Source organism: Tachypleus tridentatus, chromosome 8 (genome assembly GCF_004210375.1).
Source record: "Tachypleus tridentatus isolate NWPU-2018 chromosome 8, ASM421037v1, whole genome shotgun sequence".
In the NCBI taxonomy this organism is placed as follows: Eukaryota; Metazoa; Arthropoda; class Merostomata; order Xiphosura; family Limulidae; genus Tachypleus; species Tachypleus tridentatus.
Window position 1 is genome coordinate 154,632,341 of NC_134832.1, and position 24,693 is coordinate 154,657,033.

General features: G+C 32.4%; 2 protein-coding genes across 2 annotated transcripts in view; one reads left to right on the forward strand and one right to left on the reverse strand.

The window, feature by feature from the left end:
* LOC143223783 (U3 small nucleolar RNA-associated protein 14 homolog A-like) overlaps positions 1 to 14,309 on the reverse strand; it is a 45,314-nt gene extending 31,005 nt beyond the window's left edge. The window contains exons 1-4 of the mRNA XM_076452202.1: positions 14,158 to 14,309; positions 13,187 to 13,250; positions 12,333 to 12,397; positions 5,260 to 5,321 (exon numbers count right to left, since the gene is read on the reverse strand). Coding sequence (XP_076308317.1) covers positions 5,260 to 5,321; positions 12,333 to 12,397; positions 13,187 to 13,250; positions 14,158 to 14,186 — 220 coding nt within the window. The 5' untranslated portion in view covers positions 14,187 to 14,309. The remainder of the gene's footprint in view (positions 1 to 5,259; positions 5,322 to 12,332; positions 12,398 to 13,186; positions 13,251 to 14,157) is intronic.
* A 4,528-nt stretch (positions 14,310 to 18,837) lies between these two features.
* Positions 18,838 to 24,693, forward strand: part of LOC143224049 (zinc finger MYM-type protein 1-like) — a 61,367-nt gene continuing 55,511 nt past the window's right edge. Inside the window, exons 1-2 of the mRNA XM_076452511.1 lie at positions 18,838 to 19,044; positions 19,189 to 19,843. Coding sequence (XP_076308626.1) covers positions 18,838 to 19,044; positions 19,189 to 19,843 — 862 coding nt within the window. The remainder of the gene's footprint in view (positions 19,045 to 19,188; positions 19,844 to 24,693) is intronic.

Consider the following 24,693-nt stretch of genomic DNA (forward strand, 5'->3'; position numbering starts at 1 on the left):
ACACTGAATGACAGGAAATAAGTATTAATACAACAGTCTGAAGTATATACATACACCATACTGAATGACAGGAAATAAGTATTAATACAACAGTCTGAAGTATATACATAAACCACACTGAATGACAGGAAATAAGTATTAATACAACAGTCTGAAGTATATACATACACCATACTGAATGACAGAAAATAAGTATTAATACAATAGTCTGAAATATATACATACACCATACTGAATGACAGGAAATAAGTATTAATACAACAGTCTGAAGTATATACATACACCACACTGAATGACAGGAAATAAGTATTAATACAATAGTCTGAAGTATATACATACACCATACTGAATGACAGGAAATAAGTATTAATAACAACAGTCTGAAGTATATACATACCACACTGAATGACAGGAAATAAGTATTAATAACAACAGTCTGAAGTATATACATACACCACACTGAATGACAGGAAATAAGTATTAATAACAACAGTCTGAAGTATATACATACCACACTGAATGACAGTAAATAAGAATAATACAACAGTCTGAAGTATATACATACACCACACTGAATGACAGGAAATAAGTATTAATACAACAGTCTGAAGTATATACATACACCACATTGAATGACAGGAAATAAGTATTAATAACAACAGTCTGAAGTATATACTTACACCACACTGAATGACAGGAAATAAGTATTAATACAACAGTCTGAAGTATATACATACACCACACTGAATGACAGGAAATAAGTATTAATACAACAGTCTGAAGTATATACATACACCACACTGAATGACAGGAAATAAGTATTAATAACAACAGTCTGAAGTATATACATACCACACTGAATGACAGGAAATAAGTATTAATAACAACAGTCTGAAGTATATACATACACCACACTGAATGACAGGAAATAAGTATTAATACAACAGTCTAAAGTATATACTTACACCACACTGAATGACAGGAAATAAGTATTAATACAACAGTCTGAAGTATATACATACACCACACTGAATGACAGGAAATAAGTATTAATACAACAGTCTGAAGTATATACTTACACCACACTGAATGACAGGAAATAAGTATTAATAACAACAGTCTGAAGTATATACATACACCACACTGAATGACAGGAAATAAGTATTAATACAACAGTCTGAAGTATATACTTACACCACACTGAATGACAGGAAATAAGTATTAATAACAACAGTCTGAAGTATATACTTACACCACACTGAATGACAGGAAATAAGTATTAATAACAACAGTCTGAAGTATATACTTACACCACACTGAATGACAGGAAATAAGTATTAATAACAACAGTCTGAAGTATATACATACACCACACTGAATGACAGGAAATAAGTATTAATACAACAGTCTGAAGTATATACTTACACCACACTGAATGACAGGAAATAAGTATTAATAACAACAGTCTGAAGTATATACTTACACCACACTGAATGACAGGAAATAAGTATTAATAACAACAGTCTGAAGTATATACTTACACCACACTGAATGACAGGAAATAAGTATTAATACAACAGTCTAAAGTATATACATACACCACATTGAATGACAGGAAATAAGTATTAATACAACAGTCTGAAGTATATACATACACCACACTGAATGACAGGAAATAAGTATTAATAATAACAGTCTGAAGTATATACTTACACCACACTGAATGACAGGAAATAAGTATTAATAACAACAGTCTGAAGTATATACATACACCACACTGAATGACAGGAAATAAGTATTAATAACAACAGTCTGAAGTATATACATACACCACACTGAATGACAGGAAATAAGTATTAATACAACAGTCTGAAGTATATACATACACCACAAATATAAATACTACAAATTGGTTCTTCCTTTTAGTTGAACATTGTACTCAAGCTCAACCATCTTGATAGAAACACAACATAGGTGGGTTGAACACTGTACTCAAGCTCAACCATCCTGATAAAGACACAGCACAGTTCAGTTGAACATTGTGACTCCAGTAAGATTGGGGTATTGGACAAGATGGATAAATCAAATGAAAGGAACAAAATAGGGGAGAAAAAATGAGACCAAGAAAGTGATGAGAGTAGGTAAAACAGAAGGATATTTCTGTAGCCCACATTGATAGATATTGATAACCAAGAGCTAAGTAAAAAATCTGAAAGTTGTGGAACACTAGGGTAGGAAGAAAAGAAACTGTTGCAAAAACTAACACTGGATAATCTTCATTCTCCTCTGATAAACACTCATAGAAGAAATGCAAACTGAATGACACTAAAGTTGTGTTCAGATTGCCTTGCAAGTGATTTACTTGATTATGCAACTTCCATTGAAGACACAACACATCTGCATGACTGCAGGGCATAAGGGATTCTATAAGTATCCATGTCCCCACAACAGAGAGAGGACTTCTGGCAGAGAGAAAAAGGTAAGAGTTGGCTTTGGAAATGAAAAGTTCCACATTCCTCAAATGAAGAGGATATGGCAGATTCCTGGTGAGGAAGATGTTGAAAAACACCTACAAAGGGATCAAATACTGTGTGGGATTGAGATAGAACATCTCCAGCATGACCAGAAATCCCACATTAGCAGCCTCCTTTACAAAAAAATGTATACAAGTGAGAGAGGTTTGTTTGAATAAATTAAAGAAACCATTCATCTATATAATGATAGAACCACAAGCAGTGGTCATGATGAAAATGAGTAAAAGCTTTGATCAGCAGATGAAACATGTAAGATGTCAATTCTGGACCAAAAGATAAAATGCTGAATTTGAAAAACTTGACCTCCATGAACAAAATGAAGGTAATACCTGGAAGCTGGAGAGAGAGGGATATGAAGGTATGCATCTGAGACAAGGACAAAATACCAACTGAAATGTGAGAAGAGACTTCATGGTGAACTAAGAATGGTTGATGAAGTAGTTAAGGTTGAAGAGATCAATGATAAAATACCAAGAGATTTTCAGAACCATTAACAGTCTGAAATAAAACCCTAGAGAAGGGTGATTTACATAAAGACACTGTTGAAAAAGTACAAAATTTTGAGCCACTTCTGAAAGATGCTAGCAAGGAATGGATTTCATGGATAGCAGGAAGTACATAGGAAAATAAAAATAAGTCTTTCTGATAGGACTTGAAGAATTTAAGGATTTGTGGCAAATGAGCACTACAGATATATAAAGCTGGCTGACCATGCTTCAACAATGCCAGAAGGGAGATGGATATGAAAGAGGAGGGCATCCTTACCAAGTAGGTCACAACAACAAAAAAGCCATATATGAATTGATAAAGACAAGTTTGTCAACATGATAAAGAGAAGAGTTTGTGTATCTGCTGAAAACTCCTCAGGGAAATGGAGAAAAGCCTCAAACAGTAGATGAATGAAAGAAAGATACTGGAGAAAAGTGGGGAGGGTAGGCAAAAAATTTGAATTTAGCAGTGTAAGACTAGAGGGAAGGCAGCTAGTCATCACCACCCACTGCCAACTCTTGGGATACTCTTTTATCAATGAATAGTGGGATTGACCATCACATTATAACACGCCGCGGCTGAAAGAGCGAGCATGTTTGATGCAGCCAGCATTTGAACCCGCGACACTCGGATTACGAGTCAAACGCCTTAACCCACCTGGCCACGCCAGGCCATTACTTTATTATGAATGTGTAGGAATAAAATTGACACCAAAATACAGTTAACAACTCAACTTTTAATGTTATATAAGTTTCAAAGTTAGTTTTGTAAGGGATATTTTTGTTTCATGGTCTATCTGTCCTAGTACAAGAATTGTGACTTCCTCTAAGTATTCCCTCTTCTAATTTATTTAACAGCCTTCTGAAAAGTACAGAATTTAATGTAAATTACTTATATTTATTATTCAGACAGTGCATATTTGTTATAGCCTTAAATCTTATTTGTTTACTGAGCTATACGCAAGAAAATCAAATACACTTGCCACAACCACCTCTTACATTCTGTTTCACAAATAGCCAATAGTTTTATCTGATGTTTACTCTTATATTATAACCAATACAAAGCCAAATTTTTAATCTATCAAATTAAATATATTATACTGTTTTCTGTACAGAGAACTGCCTGCTTCATTTTCAGTTCAACTTTTATTCCCACAGGAAACACACCAACATCTTAGCTGAATTTTTAACAGCACTTATTACATAGTTAGAAAGCAGAAAAATTATGATAGGGCATTGTCTGCTCTTTACTTGTTATTATTCTGTTCTTCGGTGCAGTATTTGTTTAAATAAAAAATTATTCATTTAAGTAATAGCATTAGCATAAAAAAGGTTTAAGTTTCATCATCAAAAGGATACAATTAACTACTACATTTCTTGTTCTTTGCTTGTATTATTTATTATAAAATTATAAAAAAATTACAAACTTGTTATGCGAGATAATGAAAAAAATAATGACAAATTCTATCTGCAGTATCCTTACAAGCAACTTGTACATTATGTAATTCAATCTGATAACATGAGCTACATATTTGTCAAACGATTTATCGCTTGTGTGGTAGAATTATTAGTTAGACAGGATTCAAAGAACAATAAAATTCAGTATAAAGAGATATATTCTGTTAAAAGCTTTATGTTATTTACAAAAAAATAATTGTAGTTCCATGCTACAATATAGTGATTTTGGAAAGAAAGAAATGTAATTTAGATTTATGTCATTTATTTTATAGTGGTGACAAGATCAGGCAAATGGGAAAAAAACATGAGGGGAAAATAACTGATAAAATATAAATTTTACTAAAGAAAATTGTGTAATATTTCTTAAAAGACTTTAGAGGTTACTCAAACGAAATTTCAGTTTTCAGATAAAGAAAAGCACTTTTATATAAACAAAATTCATTTTGCACTCAGAGCAGTTGACACTAAATCCTTAAAGTCATGTAAAACGTTTAGTAAAACAATTAAGAAATCTGACTTTTCCTGTATAAACAACTTGTAATGTTTGACAAATATGGTGTAGGTACACTAATAATTATGGTACATATATCTTCATGGTGGTTACATGTTAAACACAAGAGATCATTTTGAAAAGTAAAAGTTTACCTAAATCACAAGAAATATTCATAAAAGTTGTACAAGATAGACTTTTATATATGTATATGTAGATTCTATTCAATAAATGAAATGAAAAATGACTACAGTACATTTGAGATCTTATATTCACGTGTTAAACTCACATTCTGATAGGTTGTACTCCGACATAGTAGCACTTGGTTCAGTTCTCTGAACAATCTGTCTCCTAAAAAATAAAACACATCTTTTAAATAAACCAAATTCATATTCAATTTACCAAATACTTATATTCTTCCCTCAAAGCTATGTATGTATGTAGGACTTGTCACATAAACATAACAAATGTCCTTATTATGTTAACTCCCAAGCCATAACATACAGACTTGTTACAAAATAAACTACAGCTAGTTTACAAATATATATATATAACAGAGTATTTAAAAGTAATATATATATTCAAGTCACATTTTTCTTTTACACTTTTATATTATATCTCAAATATGATATGCTATCAAATATTCACTTTAAGCAGCCCACTATTCTACCTAATAAACAGTGAAAGAGAAATGTTATGTTTGAATAACAAAAAAAAACAAAAAACGTGCATGTTTAGAATTGCAAGAAACATAAAACAGGGTAACACTAATAATGTGCTATTTTTAAGAGTTGAACTTTGAGATCTCAAATGATGCTGAATAAAAAACATAGTACAGATTACCTAAGTTAAAACTTTAAATTATGAAGAAAACTCCAATGTACATGTATATGTTTTGTTGATAATACAAAGCATGTCCTGATATTTATAAAAGTTTATAATACAAAGCATGTCCTGATATTTATGATAAAAGTTTATAATATAAAGCATGTCCTGATATTTATAAAAGTTTATAATACAAAGCATGTCCTGATATTTATGATAAAAGTTTATAATACAAAGCATGTCCTGATATTTATGATAAAAGTTTATAATACAAAGCATGTCCTGATATTTATGAATGCCAGCAAGTTTCAAAGAAACTGATCCTTGTTACTGTAACGTAGATATAAAACTTAATATTTAACCACAATGATAATCCTTGTTACTGTAACGTAGATATAAAACTTAATATTTAACCACATTGATAATCCTTGTTACTGTAACGTAGATATAAAACTTAATATTTAACCACAATGATAATCCTTGTTACTGTAACGTAGATATAAAACTTAATATTTAACCACAATGATAATCCTTGTTACTGTAACGTAGATATAAAACTTAATATTTAACCACAATGCTGATCCTTGTTACTGTAACGTAGATATAAAACTTAATATTTAACCACAATGCTGATCCTTGTTACTGTAACATAGATATAAAACTTAATATTTAACCACAATGTTAATCCATGCAAATGTGAAAGAAACTGTTTCAATTTCATTTGTTAAGTACTCAAAAGCTGGATTTAAATTTCAGTCCAAATTGGAGACAAGAATAAAATCAGGACTTTTAACCCAATAAGTACCAACTACTAACTTTCTGTATGTAACCAACACAAGTCCTGCTGTATTTTATTCTAACAATAAAACTCACGGATGAAATTGTTTGAAACTTCACAAGAACTTTCTTAAACGCATGTAGTTTAAAAAACATAAAGCCTGTTGTACATAGTTTATTTGCATTATCACCTTTAATATCTTGGAAAATTTCATATGGAAATGGTATTTATCACATATGACTATACAGTAAAACCTATCTAAGCCAGAAACTGCATAGAGCAGAAAACTGTACAAGCCAGAAATATCAAATATTTGCAGCATTATCTTAAGACTTCTCTTATAAAAGGCCCTCTAAATCACAGAATCTGCGTAACGCAGATTTTTGTTTAATTAATAATTTGTTTAGATATTTATAAATTTTCAGACATTTTGTTACAGTAAATATTGGTTAAATATATTCTGTTCTTTTTTCTTCCATCATTGTTTTTGCAGTTAAATTAGATTCATAATTTGTAGAAACATATTTGTCTTTTAAGTAGAAAATTCTAATTTAAATAATTCACTCAAAAAAAAATTCCTATCTTTTTTAGAGGGAAAATTTACTAAATACCCTCATTTTTAGAACCTACTAAATACCCTCATTTTTAGAGAAACCCACAAAATACCCTCATTTTTAGAACAACCTACTAAATACCCTCATTTTTAGAACAACCTACTAAATACTCTCATTTTTTAAAAGTTGTTTATTATGACAATTCTGTGAATGCAGAAAGTTTTGTGAACGTTTACAAGAATGTTTTAACATAAACTGATTTAAAATCTATAACAGAATTGCAAGATGATAACTGAGAGAGATTCAGAAGATGAACAAAATGGAAAAGATAAGGAAAGAAAAATTTCTACTTCATTGCCAGTGTTAAGTTATATTAATTATATCAAATTGTATGCAGAAATGGAGGAAAATGAACTTCATGAAAAGACCATAGAATTGTCGTTCTCTTTTAACCGCATGAAAAAATCCATTAGAAAACTAAACAGTTGATATTGGACATTTTCTTCAAATAAATTTAAGATTTTGTGGACTTGTATATATATTTTGAATGTTTGTTTTTGTTCTTATTCTGATAAACAGTATATCAAATTTATTCACAAACATCTGACTTCCCTTGAGTCAGCAAGTATAACGTTCCACGAAAAAATTATATATAATTAAGGAAGTGCATGTTCACTATGTCTAAGCTGGAAAACTTGCTTCAGCCAGAAATGTTACTTTCGGTCCTGTGCGATTCCACCTTAGACATGTTTTACTGTATATATATATAAAGGTACGTTTACTGTATTTGTTCCAGATTAGAACTTCCTTCTATTCATGTTTTAGCACATTATTTTAAAATGTCTAAAAATTTTTATGGTCCACAAAATGCAAGTTATAGCTATTTATAATTTTTAAACAATCACATACTCTCCTTATGGTTTCAAGAAGGATATAAAACCAAAAAAAATATTTCTAATTAAGCCTAAACAATAAGCAAGTATTTTTTTCATTTTTAAATAGGATTTCATGTTTATATATGTATATATGTACATAGAAAACAATTTTATTTCATAAATGTTTTTAGTTCAAGTTTGTGTTTCATTGTAGCTGTAATTTTATTTACTGTGCTGAGAACACAATCATGCCTCTTGGTGGTCACTATTGTTAAGTCCAACACAGACACATTTGAACATTACCACAGATATGGTAGTAAGAAAGCTTCTTGGTATTTAAATAACATTTCTTTCAACTTTCAAACAAGTTTATTTCAACACATCCTTGTATGTTGTTTCACTAGATAGACAAACATTTAATTGCCAACTGTTAGTTAATGTATCTAATTAATATCTTACAATAAAGGCAGTTTTAATACCACCACCTGATCTTAATTACATATTTCCTGTTGCAACAGATTACCAAACAATACAAACCATAAATTACAGAGAAAGTCACTTTACAGCACAGGATTAGTCCAGGTTACATTTCTTTCATTATAGGCAAGATTTAGGTTGGAATTTGAGACTTAAGTTCTTCAGTGCATCAATGATGCAACTGTGACAATGTCACAACTTTCCCATTATTTTGAGACAAATGTGTTTATTCTGTTGCAAATTCAACATATGGATTTTATTGCTGTCATTTGTGTACACTGAGATTTAAATCCTTTGAAATATATCATAATAAACTTTTATATACCAGTATCACTGTGTTAATTATTGAACAACAACAGAAGTTTAAGTCTTGGATGATATGTGTAGTACATATAAATTACACAGGTTATTCTAAATAATGAATCATATTTTTATCATGCACTTATAAAATTATCCTAAATTACTGAACTTAAAACTCCTAATTTCAATGCAAAATAATATAAAAATCACAAACTCTTTCAGTACAGAGTGCTAAGCCTAATTCATGAAAAGACTTGCCACTCAATAGATCTTAACCCTAACATGCATAGATTAACTTCTGTCCTAAAGATTATATATATTTTTAATTTGTTTTTCAATATAATGATTGTTATAAATAGATATACAATATAGCATGACTTAAGCTACTATGGAAAAATAATACCAAAGGTCACATAAATCTGATGGGTCATTCAATGTCAAATCATCCAGAATTTGGAAAATTTTCCAGGTGACCCCCTCAGAATGCCTTGAAAAATTCACATGTGCTCATCTACCCATATAATGAAAAATCACCAAAAATTAGATCAATATCTCTAATAGTTTCTGATTTACAGCCCTGTAAAATTTACTTAATTTTTTGTTATTTTTGGCAAATTCATTTTCGGACAACTTTGGCTGCTTAAAGTTGCAAGAGTAATGGGGGTAGAAAGCTGAAATTTGCTACACTGACCGAATTAATCTCACAGAATTCAAAACTGGTCTCAAACCAAGTTTATCTTTCATAGGATTTTCATAGTGAGGCTGTAAAATCACCTGAAAACCCAAAATTGTAAAAAACATTGGTTTATGTAATAAGCCATACCTCTAAGACTTAATATGATACAAAGCTTTTTTTTTTTCTAATTTCCTATAACATATCAGTTCATAAATCAGCAATTGTTGTAATTAAAAGTCTATTAGATCTCCTGTAAAATATTTAGCTGCATGCAACTTTTTATGATTTAGCTGAAAATAGGCCTACTTCAGGCCACAGTTTGGCCATGTCACCAGTCATTCAGCCTTTTCAGATTTTTACCATATATTTTTACATTTCTGAATATGATCTACAAAAAAAATCAGGATTGTGTTCAACCTACTTTTTGAGTTATATCCTCTGACAATACGTTGTTTACTTAAAAAAAATTCAGTTCAGGTGTGTTACTGTGTGCTGTGCAAATATATCCATACAATTTTGAAAAATACCTGTCAGAATTTTATGAATCCCACTGAAATATTCTAACCAGCCTTTTACAATGTTAAATAATGAAGTTGTATGAAACAAGAATTAATTCATTTCTGAACAAGTTTATTGGCATACCTAGTTAGATCACATGGCAATGCAAATATATTGTGTGTGCATTACAGTTATGGAGATATGGCTGAGTTAAAGATCCATAATATAATAAATACAAAGGTAAATCAGACACAGTGCTACAACAGGGGATAACTGAGAAAGATTATAGTCACACCAAACTGCAATAATCATGAGAATGAAATGTTTCAAAAACTGCTTTGGCGATAAATTAGCCTTAACAACATCAAATAAACACTGATTTGTTCAGACAGCTTGAATAAATTTCTAAAATTTGAGTTTGGTTATATTGAGATCACTTTGACTTAGAACATAGTGGCGAGCACTACTGCCTTGCACGGTAGGTGCACTTATCAGACAAAGAATATGTTGGAAAGGAATCCAACTTTCATCCTTATGTGACCTTGCAGGCCATGAGAACAGTTTGTTTCTTGATTTCTTCATAAATGACACCGACACATCGGAATGTTCATCTGATCTATCTTTTATGTTTCCCATATACCATTCATGATCATATATGCATGCCACATATTTCCCTGGATGATATATAATTGTCATTGCTATCATTAGACCCTATTTGAGCTGCTGTAGCATCACTTTCACTGCTACTACCAACAGTTACAACTGTGTACACATCATCATCTGATAGCCTTCTGATATACAATTGATTTTTATATAATACAACCTTGATTTTTTGAAGATCATGTTCAGAGATGTAAGAATATATGGTAAAGGGTGATTAGAATATTTCAATGGAATTCATAATTTTTTTTCAAAATTGTATGGATATATTTGCACACAGTAACACACCTGGTCAGAGAATACTTTAAAAAATTATAATTCAAAAAGTAGGTTGAACATCATCTTGTATTTTTTGTAGATCATATTCAGAGATGTGAGAATATATGGTAAAAATCTGAAAAGACTGAATAACTGGTGACACGGTCAAACTGTGGCCTGAAGTAGGGCTATTTTTAGCTAAATCATAAAAAGTTGCATGCAGCTACATTGTTTTTACAGGAGATCTAACAGATTTTTAATTACAACAATTGTTGATTTATCAACTGATATGTTACAGGAAATTAGAAAAAAAATTCAGCTTTGTATCATATTAAGTCTTAGAGCTATGGCTTATTGAATAAACCAATTTTTTTTACTATTTTGGGTTTTCAAGTGATTTTACAGCCTCACTATGAAAATCCTATGAGAGATAAACTTGGCTTGAGACAATTTTTGAATTGTGTGAGATTAATCCAGTCAGTGTAGCAAATTTCAGCCTTCTATCACCATTAGTCTTGCAGTTTTAAACAGCCAAAGTTGTCCGAAAATGAATTTGCCAAAAATAACAAAAAATTAACATTTTACAGGGCTGTAAATCAGAAACTATTAGAGATATTGATCTAATATTTGGCAATTTTTCATTATATGGGTAGATGAGCACATGTGAATTTTTTCAAGGTATTCTAAGGGGGTCACCTGGAAAATTTTCCAAATTCTGGGTGATTTGACATGGCATGACCCCCATGTAGTTTTTTTCCAGAAGCAAATTTTCTAAGGCTTTTATGAAAGTACTACTGACAATTACTAAATACGGCCTCTACATAAAATGACAGTTACTGTAATAAGCACCATCCACATTCATGTTGCAAAATACAGAGAACAAAGTTTCATCACTTGGTTTGCTTATCATTCTATGATTTCTTAAATGTGAAGTACGATAATGGAAATAACGTGGTACTGAAATTGAGACCTTTCACTAAGATTACATTAAAGTTTTGCCCAGACATTGTTTATAAAGAAAATAAACTAGAAAAAGGTTTAGCTACCAATCATAGATGGCAAAAACAGCACTAAAGTGCAAGGAAAAACATTTTTTAAATGTTGAAAAAATCTTCATAGGGGATGCTTATTTGTAGTTTCAAACACATTTTGGGAATATTTCAATTAAATTTCTCTTTTAACTTCATTAAATAATACAATTTAATGTGAATAATTGAATCTTATACAACTATTTACAAAAATAAAATTTGAAATCCAATAAAAGATTAGTTTTCTACAATGTTTGCAATTCACAAATAGGATTTTGTCCACCCAATAACATAAAATAGCCCTGGTAAATAAGGCGTTAAGTATATATATTTAAAAGGCATTTCTTTTAAAACAGTATATTTTCTGTTTAAAGGATGTATGACTTTATCAAACTTTTAAAGTTCCATAAAATAACAAAACATTTGAGTTTACCTCTTTTTCCCATCTAATGATCCAATGGCTTCCAACAACTTAGAGTGTTTTGTTTCATCATTTTCCTTCAACCAAAATAAAATTAAAAATGAAGAACTAAATTTCATTTGTAGTTTAATAATAAAACTTCAAGTCTTTATTTTGAATACATATATATATACACACACACACACACATCAAATATATATATTTATTCATCATATACATATACACACATCATATACTAAACATATTTAATTAAAACCTAAATATTTCTTTTATGTTTGCATATAACAGAGATCACATTATGTAAAATGGTAGGCATTAGCTTGATAAACTAAGATTCAAAAAACTTTATAACAAAGAATTCTGAAGAAAGCTTATTCAGTACTCACATTACTGTACTAATAATTCATATAAAATAGAGATGAAATTCTAAACATTAACCTTTTATTTTAATTATCCAAATCATTAATACAAAACAAATATTCCAAATACCCATGACTTATTCCAAAGAAGGCAGGTCCACTCTTTTAAAGTACAGTTTTCATGAACTGTATTTGTTACAACTACACTTATTCTCTCAATCAACTTATCTCCACACATCCCAACCCTATCTGATATCTACTGACAACCTAACTTTATATTCACTACTTACTCAGCTATTTTTACAAGCCTTTGACATAATTTGTTTCTTTGTAGCACTTCATGAAAAACACATGTTCTCATTAAAAAGAAAAATTAGAATTTTGTGCTAGTTAATATTTCAATTTGTATTTTAAAACGTGCAAGTTATACAGAGTATAACAAAATATTATTCTATACATGTACTTTATTTTATGAACTGTTGACTGAAAGTTCCACAAGTTTTTTACCTCATCTTCACTAGCACTAATATTTTCATAATCTTCTTCTTTGCTAATAGTATTTGATAACACACTGAAAATAGAGAAAAACATTACTATGAATGATGTACAATTCTCAGAAGAACACGACAAAATGATACACTTGTAGTAATAAGTAACTTTCTTTGACCCTGTCAGTTATAATCACAATGATGTGAATATAGTCCATGACAAAGAATGTATCTTCTCTATCAAACCAAAAATTTGGAGAATTTCCATTACATACTGTTACTTACAAGTATAGAATTTGGTTATTAGCAGTTAGTTTTACCATAAGGGTCATATACAATCTATAGCAGTATCACTATATCTTTATAATCACAAAAATGTTATTAAAGTTTAACAAAGTATGAACAGTAACTTTAATGCACAAACTGGTTCCTTACTATATTATTTATTACTATTTAAGGCTTAATGATAAAGTTCAAGAGGTCAAAAAGCTTACCCTCTTAAGTTTAGAACCTTTAATCAAATAATATTCTCTACCAACTTTATACATCTAAACTCTTATAAACAGATACACTAGTTACAAAGATACTTTTGCCATAAGTGAAAATAATAATTAAACCATGCCTCCTCCACACTTCCTATTATGTGACTTTTTTGTCTGCATTTTCTACTTTTGCATTAAGCCTAACTGAACAATTAACACGTGATAATGCCTAACACTAAAACATTTATTTTAAATATTTTCAGCTTTTCTGCCTTGTCTGATGTGCACTCGTGCATCCTTCTTCTACCACAAATGCAACTTATTCTGAACTTCATAATTAAAAGACTAACAATGACACGTGGCGAGATTCTTCAATATATATCCTAACCAAGTTGTTGAAAAATACAGCTATCAATATTAAGATCGGCCTGATACCACTACATATTAGAACTTTTCTTCCGCCTTTAAAAAATGTCTTAATACTAAAACGATAGTCCTGAGTTATTACCTGACAATTTCTCTTCTTTCCTCCATCATTAAAAAACGTGAAATTAGTAATGGAATTAATTATATTACAAATCAAACCTGTTCAAACCAACTATACATTATAAATTCAACTACTGCTACCACTACTGCCCTCTAGAAAACAGATGCTAAAAATGAGTTTAAAAGGACTTAAAAACCCAATAAATATAGGGTGGTCTAAATTATCTTCCCTTTTTTTTTTAATTTAGTAATCAAGGAAATATCTTCTATTCCCACCAAACAGTTTCTAACTGTCATGTTTTTATGTATTTTTCCCCATTCCAGGGAGTAGTATTACCCTATAAAGTGGCAATTGTATAAGTAAAGGATTAATACAACGTTTGGCTTTAAGAAATCAAGTCAGTGACTGTGGTGCATCATAATTACATACGCTAATACAGAAAATAAGTATGGAGGCATGTTAAGGTCGTCGTGCATCTCATATCTAAAGCAAACATCAAGGAGCTGAAAACCGATATAACCGACGCCGTCGCCGCTGTAACTGCGGACGTATTACAGCAAAAGCGGACTGAAATCGCAATTTGATTAAATTTGCTGAAAGCGACGAGCCAGTAATGGTGTATACGTAGAAGTATACTGATATGTCAATAAAAACTGTTTGAATTGAGCTACAAGATGTTGAACGCTGCATAGCTGTGCGTCCTTAGTTAGTTAATTATTAAATTTTAAAGATAAGTTTGAACATCACCATTATAAGAGGCTCAACTGTAATTCTTTGCTTTCCTGAATCGAGTTGTATTGTTGAACCATCATCAGACGACATTACTGTCTACAGCCAACGTATAGCAGCTCAAAGAATATATCAAACCGTTACGTTACTGATTATATTTTTATTAATATAAAAGGTAACCTACCAGCTTTTATAATTAGTTAAATTGAAAATATAAAACAAAATTAAGCAAATTGTCGGCATTTATTTGTTTTTGTCTAAAATGTTTGTTATTGCTACCATAAGATCTGAAAAATAGCAAAAAAGAAATTGATACTACAAATTATTTTAATGCTAATGATCGTTCCATTTTTTATCATAATGACTTTTACATTGTATTAGTTTTAAAATTTGTTATATTAATAAAAGCATCATTACTGATTTAGTAAATAGATAATTTTCCTACGATGTGAGCATAAATTATTCTAGATGTGACTGAATCATACTGTTTCGCAATCTGTTTAAATTAAGTTTAGAAAACGATCGTTCACAGGTAAATTTGTTGAGAACAGTGTTAACACGAATTTATACACTCAAAAAACAAATTCAAATACACTAAACTGGGTAAATTAAATTTTAGCAAAATATCGTAATAGCAAACGGTACATTTTCTACATGCTTTGAAGTTTAGGCTTATTTTTTCGTCTGTGTTATTATATTTTATGGTTTCTGTAGTATTGGTTTCCTCAATATAAATTTTATTTTTAAAAATGAAAGTATATTCGTCGGTTAATATTCAGGTTAGTCTGAAGATTACCTAAGAAAGCCGAAACTTTGTTCTGTACTTTATTTTAATAAAAGTTTTAATACACTTGCCAACCGTCTTTAGAACACTTGTCATCGTAGTATTCATACCTCATTGTAAATAATTATAAAAAGTGAACATTTAAAAAAAAAACAGTATTTTTCTGGAATGCACTATTAGGGAAAAGTGTTCGGATTGTGCTCTTTACTCATGCACAACTTATTGAATCAAAATTATTCAATGCAGAGAGTTTAAAACTTTCGTAAATGTTATTGATATAAACTGGAAAGTTTTTATGTATTAAAAGAAATACCTTTCACAGAATAAATAATAGTTGTTTTTTTTATAAAAACTCCCTTTTAGTACTATATTAAACAATTACATCAATAAAAATCTAATTAAACTCTCACGGAAGTCCTAGTGACAGTAATATCCTTGTTGTGAAGAGAGTGCTTTTATTTTAAACTTGGTAATTAATTTATGGTATACACATATGTAACAACCTGTATCATAGAACACAATTTAAAATGATCAATGACTGAATTTTTTAAACAGATTTTTGTTTGTGGTACCATGACATAGATGTCACTACATTTTATAAACCTGATTTACCACTTCGGACTTCGGAGATGTTGTTGTATTTCAGCTCAACATATGGCACCGCTATAATTATTACTTCGACCACATAAACAGATGTAAAGACAGCCATGCCATTACTCCATCATAGTAAAAAGTAAGATATAGTAAAGTGTACACACGATACTTGTGTTTTTCATTTTCCATTGGACCATTGTTACCAACTGTATCTCTCAGTGGCGGCACCAAAGGGGGGCTTGGAGGGGCTTGGGCCCTCCCCCAAAATGACCCAAGCCCCCTCAGACCCCCAATATTGTTACCTACATGTGTTTATAAATTATGGAAAATACAATCGTCGTTGTTGCTTAACAATTAACATCAAAGAGACATAGATCTGTAGAAGTCAACGTCTTCATTACGAGGGAAGTATGTGTCATGCATCCCCTAGCAACGTACTGAATGCACTGAAACTCATGCGCTATATTGCGGCTCCCTGTGTAATGCCATTCTATCTTGAGCTTTGACGAAGATTAGACAACCACTTTGATTTCAAGTTACAACAGATCATCAAGGATTTTACTTGATAAACCAAAGGTTTCACGAGTATTTACCCATTAATTTAATTTATCTTTTATTGAAAAGTAAAACATAGCATGCATGTATAAATGTATTGTGTATAGGTCAAACCTATGAACCATTTAGCCGGTGTTGTGTCCTCAGTGAGATCATTTGCATTGTGTATCAGCCATCCAAAATTGTACTTATGGTTGTGGCATACACCTAAGATTGTGACTTACAATCCAATTAATGTTATACTTATGATTAGATAATAACCTTACATGTTAACTGACCAAATAATATTTCTAAACAATTTTAGAATAAATTTTGAAATTGTTATTGGGCTATTTAGAAGTGCCTAATTTAATGTAATGTAGTAGTTACATTATTGTAACAGGTGCTAGTCACACTTATGATAATAAGAACAATATCACAGTTTGACCTGTATGAATAATGTGAAGAAACCAGCCTTTCTGTGAAGGTCATCTGCTATTTAGACATTTTGGTTTGGTGTTACTATGACCATTCAATATCCAGGCTGCGGGTTTACTTTGTTCGAGCGCGCGATTCCCGCATCGAACGCTTTAAGCGTATAATCACCAAGTCGATGACCATGGTGTACGCTCTGCGTACGTCTAACGATCGGCTCAGCCCGATCGAGATCAAGATGCCAGCCGCACGCCACACCCCCCGCTCACTCCCATTAGCTGCCCACAGTTTTACGACATGCTCTATCAAAGCTGTGTTTGTGTTCCCTAATTAGCCCTGTAATTTTACATTATCACTACCCTCTAATTAAGTACTTATGCTAGATGGTTAAAGAAAAACACTTTCTCTAACAGTATTTCACGGATATGTTCTGGATTTTCATGTGCTATTAATATAATTTGGAGATTTCAATGCCGCAGAGCAGTTGTTGGTAATGTTGAATTATGTTTAGTTGTTATTTGTTCCTTGTTCATGAAATGACCCCATAGCATGTATGTTACATCTTTTTCCTTAGATTTCGATGTTTAAAATGAATATCCTTTGTAAGCTCTAATGCCAATATAAGGAGAGAAATTCCCATTCGTTTCATATAAACTAACTCAACTTGTAAGTAAGGAGTGGTACTAGCACTCAGGCGACTCGGGGGTCACTTTGACGTTCGCGCGCTCTGTATAAAAGGGAGTTTTGTTTGTTTACGCAGCTTTCGCTCTCTTTGGTACTCGGCCTCACACTGTAACACACACTCAGTTTGGATTAATAAAAGGAAATCAAAATCAGCGACTCGTTTTCAAACAAGGACATCAACACACAAGACAAGAGTCAGACATCACCCACCAAATCATAAACCGGTCATACTACACATAGAGTTGATTATCCAACACTACCTGCTACCTAAGAAGAGGCAGCGAGTAGATGGTCCTAAAAACACATGTGGTGCAAGTGAGGAGGACAGTGGTGATCGTGATGGTGAGAATGCGGACACGACTAGTACGGGACCCCAGCCACAAGAGGGCACCACTCACACCCAGGGTGAAAAACTACCACCAGGACCCAAGGACCTGAGCCAGCTTTCAGATAGTGGTCCTAGCTGTCCAGACTTGAAGAGATGCCCGGCCACAGAATACAGCGGTCAGTCAAGGTCATTCAACAGAAATTGGCGTGATTAGGACTCGTGGTTGGAGTACTCTGCAATCTAAGATGCTGCATTCTGCTTCGCATGTCGTCTTTTCAGTCACACACACTTCAGTAAAACTGAGAAGTCCTTCACCCATGAAGGCTTCTGGAACTGGAAGAAGGCGACCACATCATTGAAGTCCCATGATAACTCTGCAGGACACAAGTTTGCCATGCAAGCTTGGGCAGAGTTAAAATTGCAGAAAACAAAGGGTGCAAGGATCCAACATGCTCTAGATGCAAGCTGTGCTAAAACTGTGGAGGAAAACCGACATTACATAAAAGCCGCGATATATGCACTGCTCTACACAGCCTGCTAGAATGAAGCCCAGAGAGATCACAGGAAAGTTAGTCAGTCAGATAACAGGGGAAATTTCCTGGAACTTCTTGACATGATTTCCGATGAAATCATGAAGAAGAAGCTGAGTGGTCCTGGCAATGCCAAGTACACGTACCATGATATCCAAAACGAACTGCTTGACATCATAGTTGGAATGATCAAGAACTATATCAGCAAAGAGGTCATGGAAGCTGAGCATTTTGTTTCAATGGTTGATGAAACAAAGGATGTGAGCAAAAGAGAACAGCTGTCCATTGTGGTAAGGTACCTCCACCAACAGATCCTCCACGAGGAGTTCCTGGACTTCACAGCTGCTGAGGGTCTGGATGCAGATTCATTGCTCAAGAAAATCATGGAGACTCTGACTAAATGTGGTATTGACCATAATGCCTGCATTGGCCAGTGCTATGACGGAGCTGCAGTCATGCCAGGGCATATCAGTGGCGTACAGGAGAGGCTCAGGAGAGAGGTGTCTCAGGCTGTGTATGTCCACTGCTATGCACACAGGCTCAACCTTGTGCTAGTTGATTGTGTGCAGAACGTCCAGGCTGCAGCAGAGTTCTTTGTGACAATTCAGAAGCTGTACAAGTTCTTCTCTACATCGCTTGTGCATGAAGAATTTCTGAAGGTACAGAAGGAGCTTGAACCCGTGAACCAGCACATAGAGTTTAAACGACTGTCAGAAACAAGATGGGTCTGCCAACATGCTGCTTGTCTGGCTGTGAAAAGAACCCTCCCTGCCATTGTGACAACCCTAAAGCATTTTGTGGAGGGGGACAATGTCCACAGAGCCATTGAATCAAAGGGCCTGTGGATCCTCCTAGATCAGCAGTTCGTAACCAGTCTAGTGGTCTTAGAAAAACTACTGCTGATGACAAAACAGCTATCAGACCCCCTCCAGTCACCTGATCTGCAGCTGGCCTCTGCAGAGGGCCTAGTACAATCTGTCATCTCTGATCTCTTAGAAATGAGAACTGAAGCAGCATGGAAAGACTTGAAAGAGCCTGCTGAGGATATATGTAAGAAAGTGGAAATATGCACTGAGACTGTGCGTCAAAGTGAACAGCGATCTGCCCTAAACACCTGGACGAATTCATAATCACATCTAGTACTAACCAAAGATATGAACCAACACCAGATGCCAGGAGACACACCTTTTATGCCATCATAGACAGGATACTAAACGAGCTGAATAGAAGGTTCTCCTTTGATGCCTGTAGTGTTCTGATGGGTGCAACTGTATTGAACTCCAAACACTCCATATTTCTGGATAAGCAAGCACTCTGAGGAATGGCAGCAAATTATGGTGTGGCAGAGAATGACCTCAAAGTGGAGGTCCACCAGTTGAACAGGCTAATTGCCAGGAAGAAAGACAAGGGGCATGAAGTATCCACACCATTTGAGCTTGCAACCATGCTGTAGCCATATAACGATGCCTTCATGGATCTCCACAAACTTGTATGCATTGCTGTGACCCTGCCTGTCACTTCAGCTACCTGTGAGAGAAGTTTCTCATGTCTGAAGCTTCTCAAGACATACTTGCGCAACAGCAGTGGTAACATCTGCACCAGCAACCTTGCTGTCATATCAGTAAACTCCAGGAGGGCAAAACAACTCGATATTGATACAGTTATAGACACATTTGCTGCCAATCACCAGAACAGGTGCATTGTTTTGAAGTAATATTGACTATAAACATAACATGAAGAAGATAGTTAGCCTGATAGTGACCTTACTTTTCCTCAGAGTGTATTAACTTCACATGGGATAATTCGTTTCTGCTATGTAAACTTTGTCTTTGTGTTATATTTCTTTTGATTTGTAGCTTTACTCTTAATGGTATATTAAATGTTCAATCTAAGTTAATCTTGATTTTATTTATTATTATGTATTACCTAGAGTGGAATTTAGGTGAGCTTCCTCTTTTACATATACGCATATTTTCATAAACAGATTATTGCTAATTTGTAATAATGAATTATTAATCAGTGTATGAGTTTCCAATGAAAACTGCATTGAAAACGCAGTTCAAAATAGCACACCTTTCTGAAATGTACCTTGGTATTTACATTATTATAATTTACCATCTATACTTCATATTGATGGCATTTTGAGAAGCCCCTCCACAGTTTGCCTCAGCCCCCCCAACGAAAATATCCTGGCGCCGCCACTGGTAAGTCCCTTCCTTATTGGACTTTTTTGCCCTTTGATGATGCTTTAACTGTTATATCTAAATATTTATGTTTTCTGTTTCTGCAAACTTTTTAGCTACCATGGAAACTTCATCAAAGCCTCAAGATATTTTAATTAGATAATTACTTGTGTATGCTTGGAATACGCTTATACCATACAACTGTGAATTTTATGAACAACTGTGCCGTGATTATTGTTTCAAAGCTTGTAAAAGAGTTTAAAAGAGGTTTAGTTCTAAAACATGTATCACTGTTGATTTTCTTTGATTGCTGTTGTACTTACAGAATACTTTAATTGGTGCTTCATGTTTCTACCAGAAGAGGTGTATTTCAACTAACTTATTTCTCACAATATGTTGAAATGTAAATAAGACTCTCGAAGGCACATATGTTTAAGGCACATACGTTTAAGACTCCAGATATCAATATCAATTCTACGGCAATTTGTATGACGTCGCATGTTACCAAACTTAAAATATGCCTATAAATAGCACTATACATGAATATGACTTGGTGAAACTGTGGTCAGCGATTGTATTGTTCTTGCTTGTCAGATACCCATTCAGTTGTATTCCCAGTACATTTGGACACATCGGTCTCTAAATTTACATATCTAACAGGTACCCATTCAGTTGTATTCCCAGTACATTTGGACACATCGGTCTCTAAACTTACATATCTAACAGATACCCATTCAGTTGTATTCCCAGTACATTTGGACACATCGGTCTCTAAACTTACATATCTAACAGATACCCATTCAGTTGTATTCCCAGTACATTTGGACACATCGGTCTCTAAACTTACATATCTAACAGATACCCATTCAGTTGTATTCCCAGTACATTTGGACACATCGGTCTCTAAACTTACATATCTAACAGATACCCATTCAGTTGTATTCCCAGTACATTTGGACACATCGGTCTCTAAACTTACATATCTAACAGATACCCATTCAGTTGTATTCCCAGTACATTTGGACACATCGGTCTCTAAACTTACATATCTAACAGATACCCATTCAGTTGTATTCCCAGTACATTTGGACACATCGGTCTCTAAACTTACATATCTAAGAACAAAATCTTATTTCAGTTGTTCATGAATGGTATTTTCTGCATATCTGATCACAACTGTTTTTGTACATTGATATCTTGGGATATAACAGTTTGTGTTTTCATAATTTCGTTGCTCAACATTTGTTTTATAACGATTGTTATTACATCTGTAATATAATTACTTGTACTTTTTTGACACGAATGTCACCAAATTTCTCGTTCTCTGTTATTACCAATTGATTCATGTTGATTCTTGCTCTTACAAATTACCTCATCAATATGTGCTTTTAATAAACAAAAGCAATTCTGAAACTTTAACGTAGTCTAAGTTTTCATAAAGCATTGTAAACAGTAAACTGTCAATTTTAAACTGTAACTTCCGACTTTTCAACACCTTAATAACTAAGTCTACGTTTTCCTATTAATTTATTGTTTTTATATTTCTTTGCAATTTAGATGATTTTGTTATATGGTATCAAAAGTGTTTTTAGTAAATTATTTGGGCCCAGCATGGCCAGGCGGATCAAGTAGTTCGACTCGTAATCCAAGGGTCACAGGTTCGAAGAGAATTTAATTTCACCAGTTGAGTAATGTGTTAATTAAGTAACTGTAAATAGCCACACACATCCACAACACTAGATCTTTTTCCAGAGAACCGTTTCCGTTTTTTAAACATCATCAAACTGCTATTATTATTATTGTTTTATTTATAATTTTAAATCATCCATCTATCGGTCTACCGAAAACTTCTCCGTATTGCAGTAGATTGGTCTGACTCTGACTTATATTCCCTGATTCCACTGTCGCCAGATTACCATATAATGAGGTCAGACAGATTTGTCACGCCGTTCTTCATATTCTTTATTAGACCTCAATAAAATCACTTAAATACTTTTTTCTGGTGATACAATAAAATAAACAATCCCCATGAAACAATCTCACTAGCTCTAAACTAAGTCAATAACTTTCTTATATAAGAAAACCTTCATGTACCATTTCAGCTATGATAATATCAAAGTTTGCTTATCAGTTTAACAACTCCACATCAATAAACAAATGAACTATGATGGGAAGGTGTCTTGGAACTCGTGCCATGTTCAGTTCAAAATCATTGCCAGCGTGAATGATTGGAATAGTTAGTAACAGGCCAGCCATCTACCTGCCTCGTTAAAAGGACCAACTTTGCCTACATTAACTAAACTACCAGTTGAGAGCTGTAACAACTGTCAAAAATGGTGTCTTCTTTATCTAAGAAATGTTGACAGTCAATCACGAAGAAATATCCATAACAAAATCTGGAAAATGGTATTGAAGAAAGAAAAGACTTTAGCCTAATTTAAACAAGATTTGAAATGACTTGTGTCACTCGAACACACTTCGTGAAATTACATTAGTAGGAAGTTTCTTTACACTTCATAATATATGTACATTAGTAGGAAGTTTCTTTACACTTCATAATATATGTACATTAGTAGGAAGTTTCTTTACACTTCATAATATATGTACATTAGTAGGAAGTTTCTTTACACTTCATAATATATGTACATTAGTAGGAAGTTTCTTTACTTTTCATAATATATGTACATTAGTAGGAAGTTTCTTTACACTTCATAATATATGTACATTAGTAGGAAGTTTCTTTACACTTCATAATATATGTACATTAGTAGGAAGTTTCTTTACACTTCATAATATATGTACATTAGTAGGAAGTTTCTTTACACTTCATAATATATGTACATTAGTAGGAAGTTTCTTTACACTTCATAATATATGTACATTAGTAGGAAGTTTCTTTACACTTCATAATATATGTACATTAGTAGGAAGTTTCTTTACACTTCATAATATATGTACATTAGTAGGAAGTTTCTTTACACTTCATAATATATGTACATTAGTAGGAAGTTTCTTTACACTTCATAATATATGTACATTAGTAGGAAGTTTCTTTACACTTCATAATATATGTACATTAGTAGGAAGTTTCTTTACTTCATAATATATGTACATTAGTCATAATATATGTACATTAGTAGGAAGTTTCTTTACACTTCATAATATATGTACATTAGTAGGAAGTTTCTTTACACTTCATAATATATGTACATTAGTAGGAAGTTTCTTTACACTTCATAATATATGTACATTAGTAGGAAGTTTCTTTACTTCATAATATATGTACATTAGTAGGAAGTTTCTTTACACTTCATAATATATGTACATTAGTAGGAAGTTTCTTTACACTTCATAATATATGTACATTAGTAGGAAGTTTCTTTACACTTCATAATATATGTACATTAGTAGGAAGTTTCTTTACACTTCATAATATATGTACATTAGTAGGAAGTTTCTTTACACTTCATAATATATGTACATTAGTAGGAAGTTTCTTTACACTTCATAATATATGTACATTAGTAGGAAGTTTCTTTACACTTCATAATATATGTACATTAGTAGGAAGTTTCTTTACACTTCATAATATATGTACATTAGTAGGAAGTTTCTTTACACTTCATAATATATGTACATTAGTAGGAAGTTTCTTTACACTTCATAATATATGTACATTAGTAGGAAGTTTCTTTACACTTCATAATATATGTACATTAGTAGGAAGTTTCTTTACACTTCATAATATATGTACAT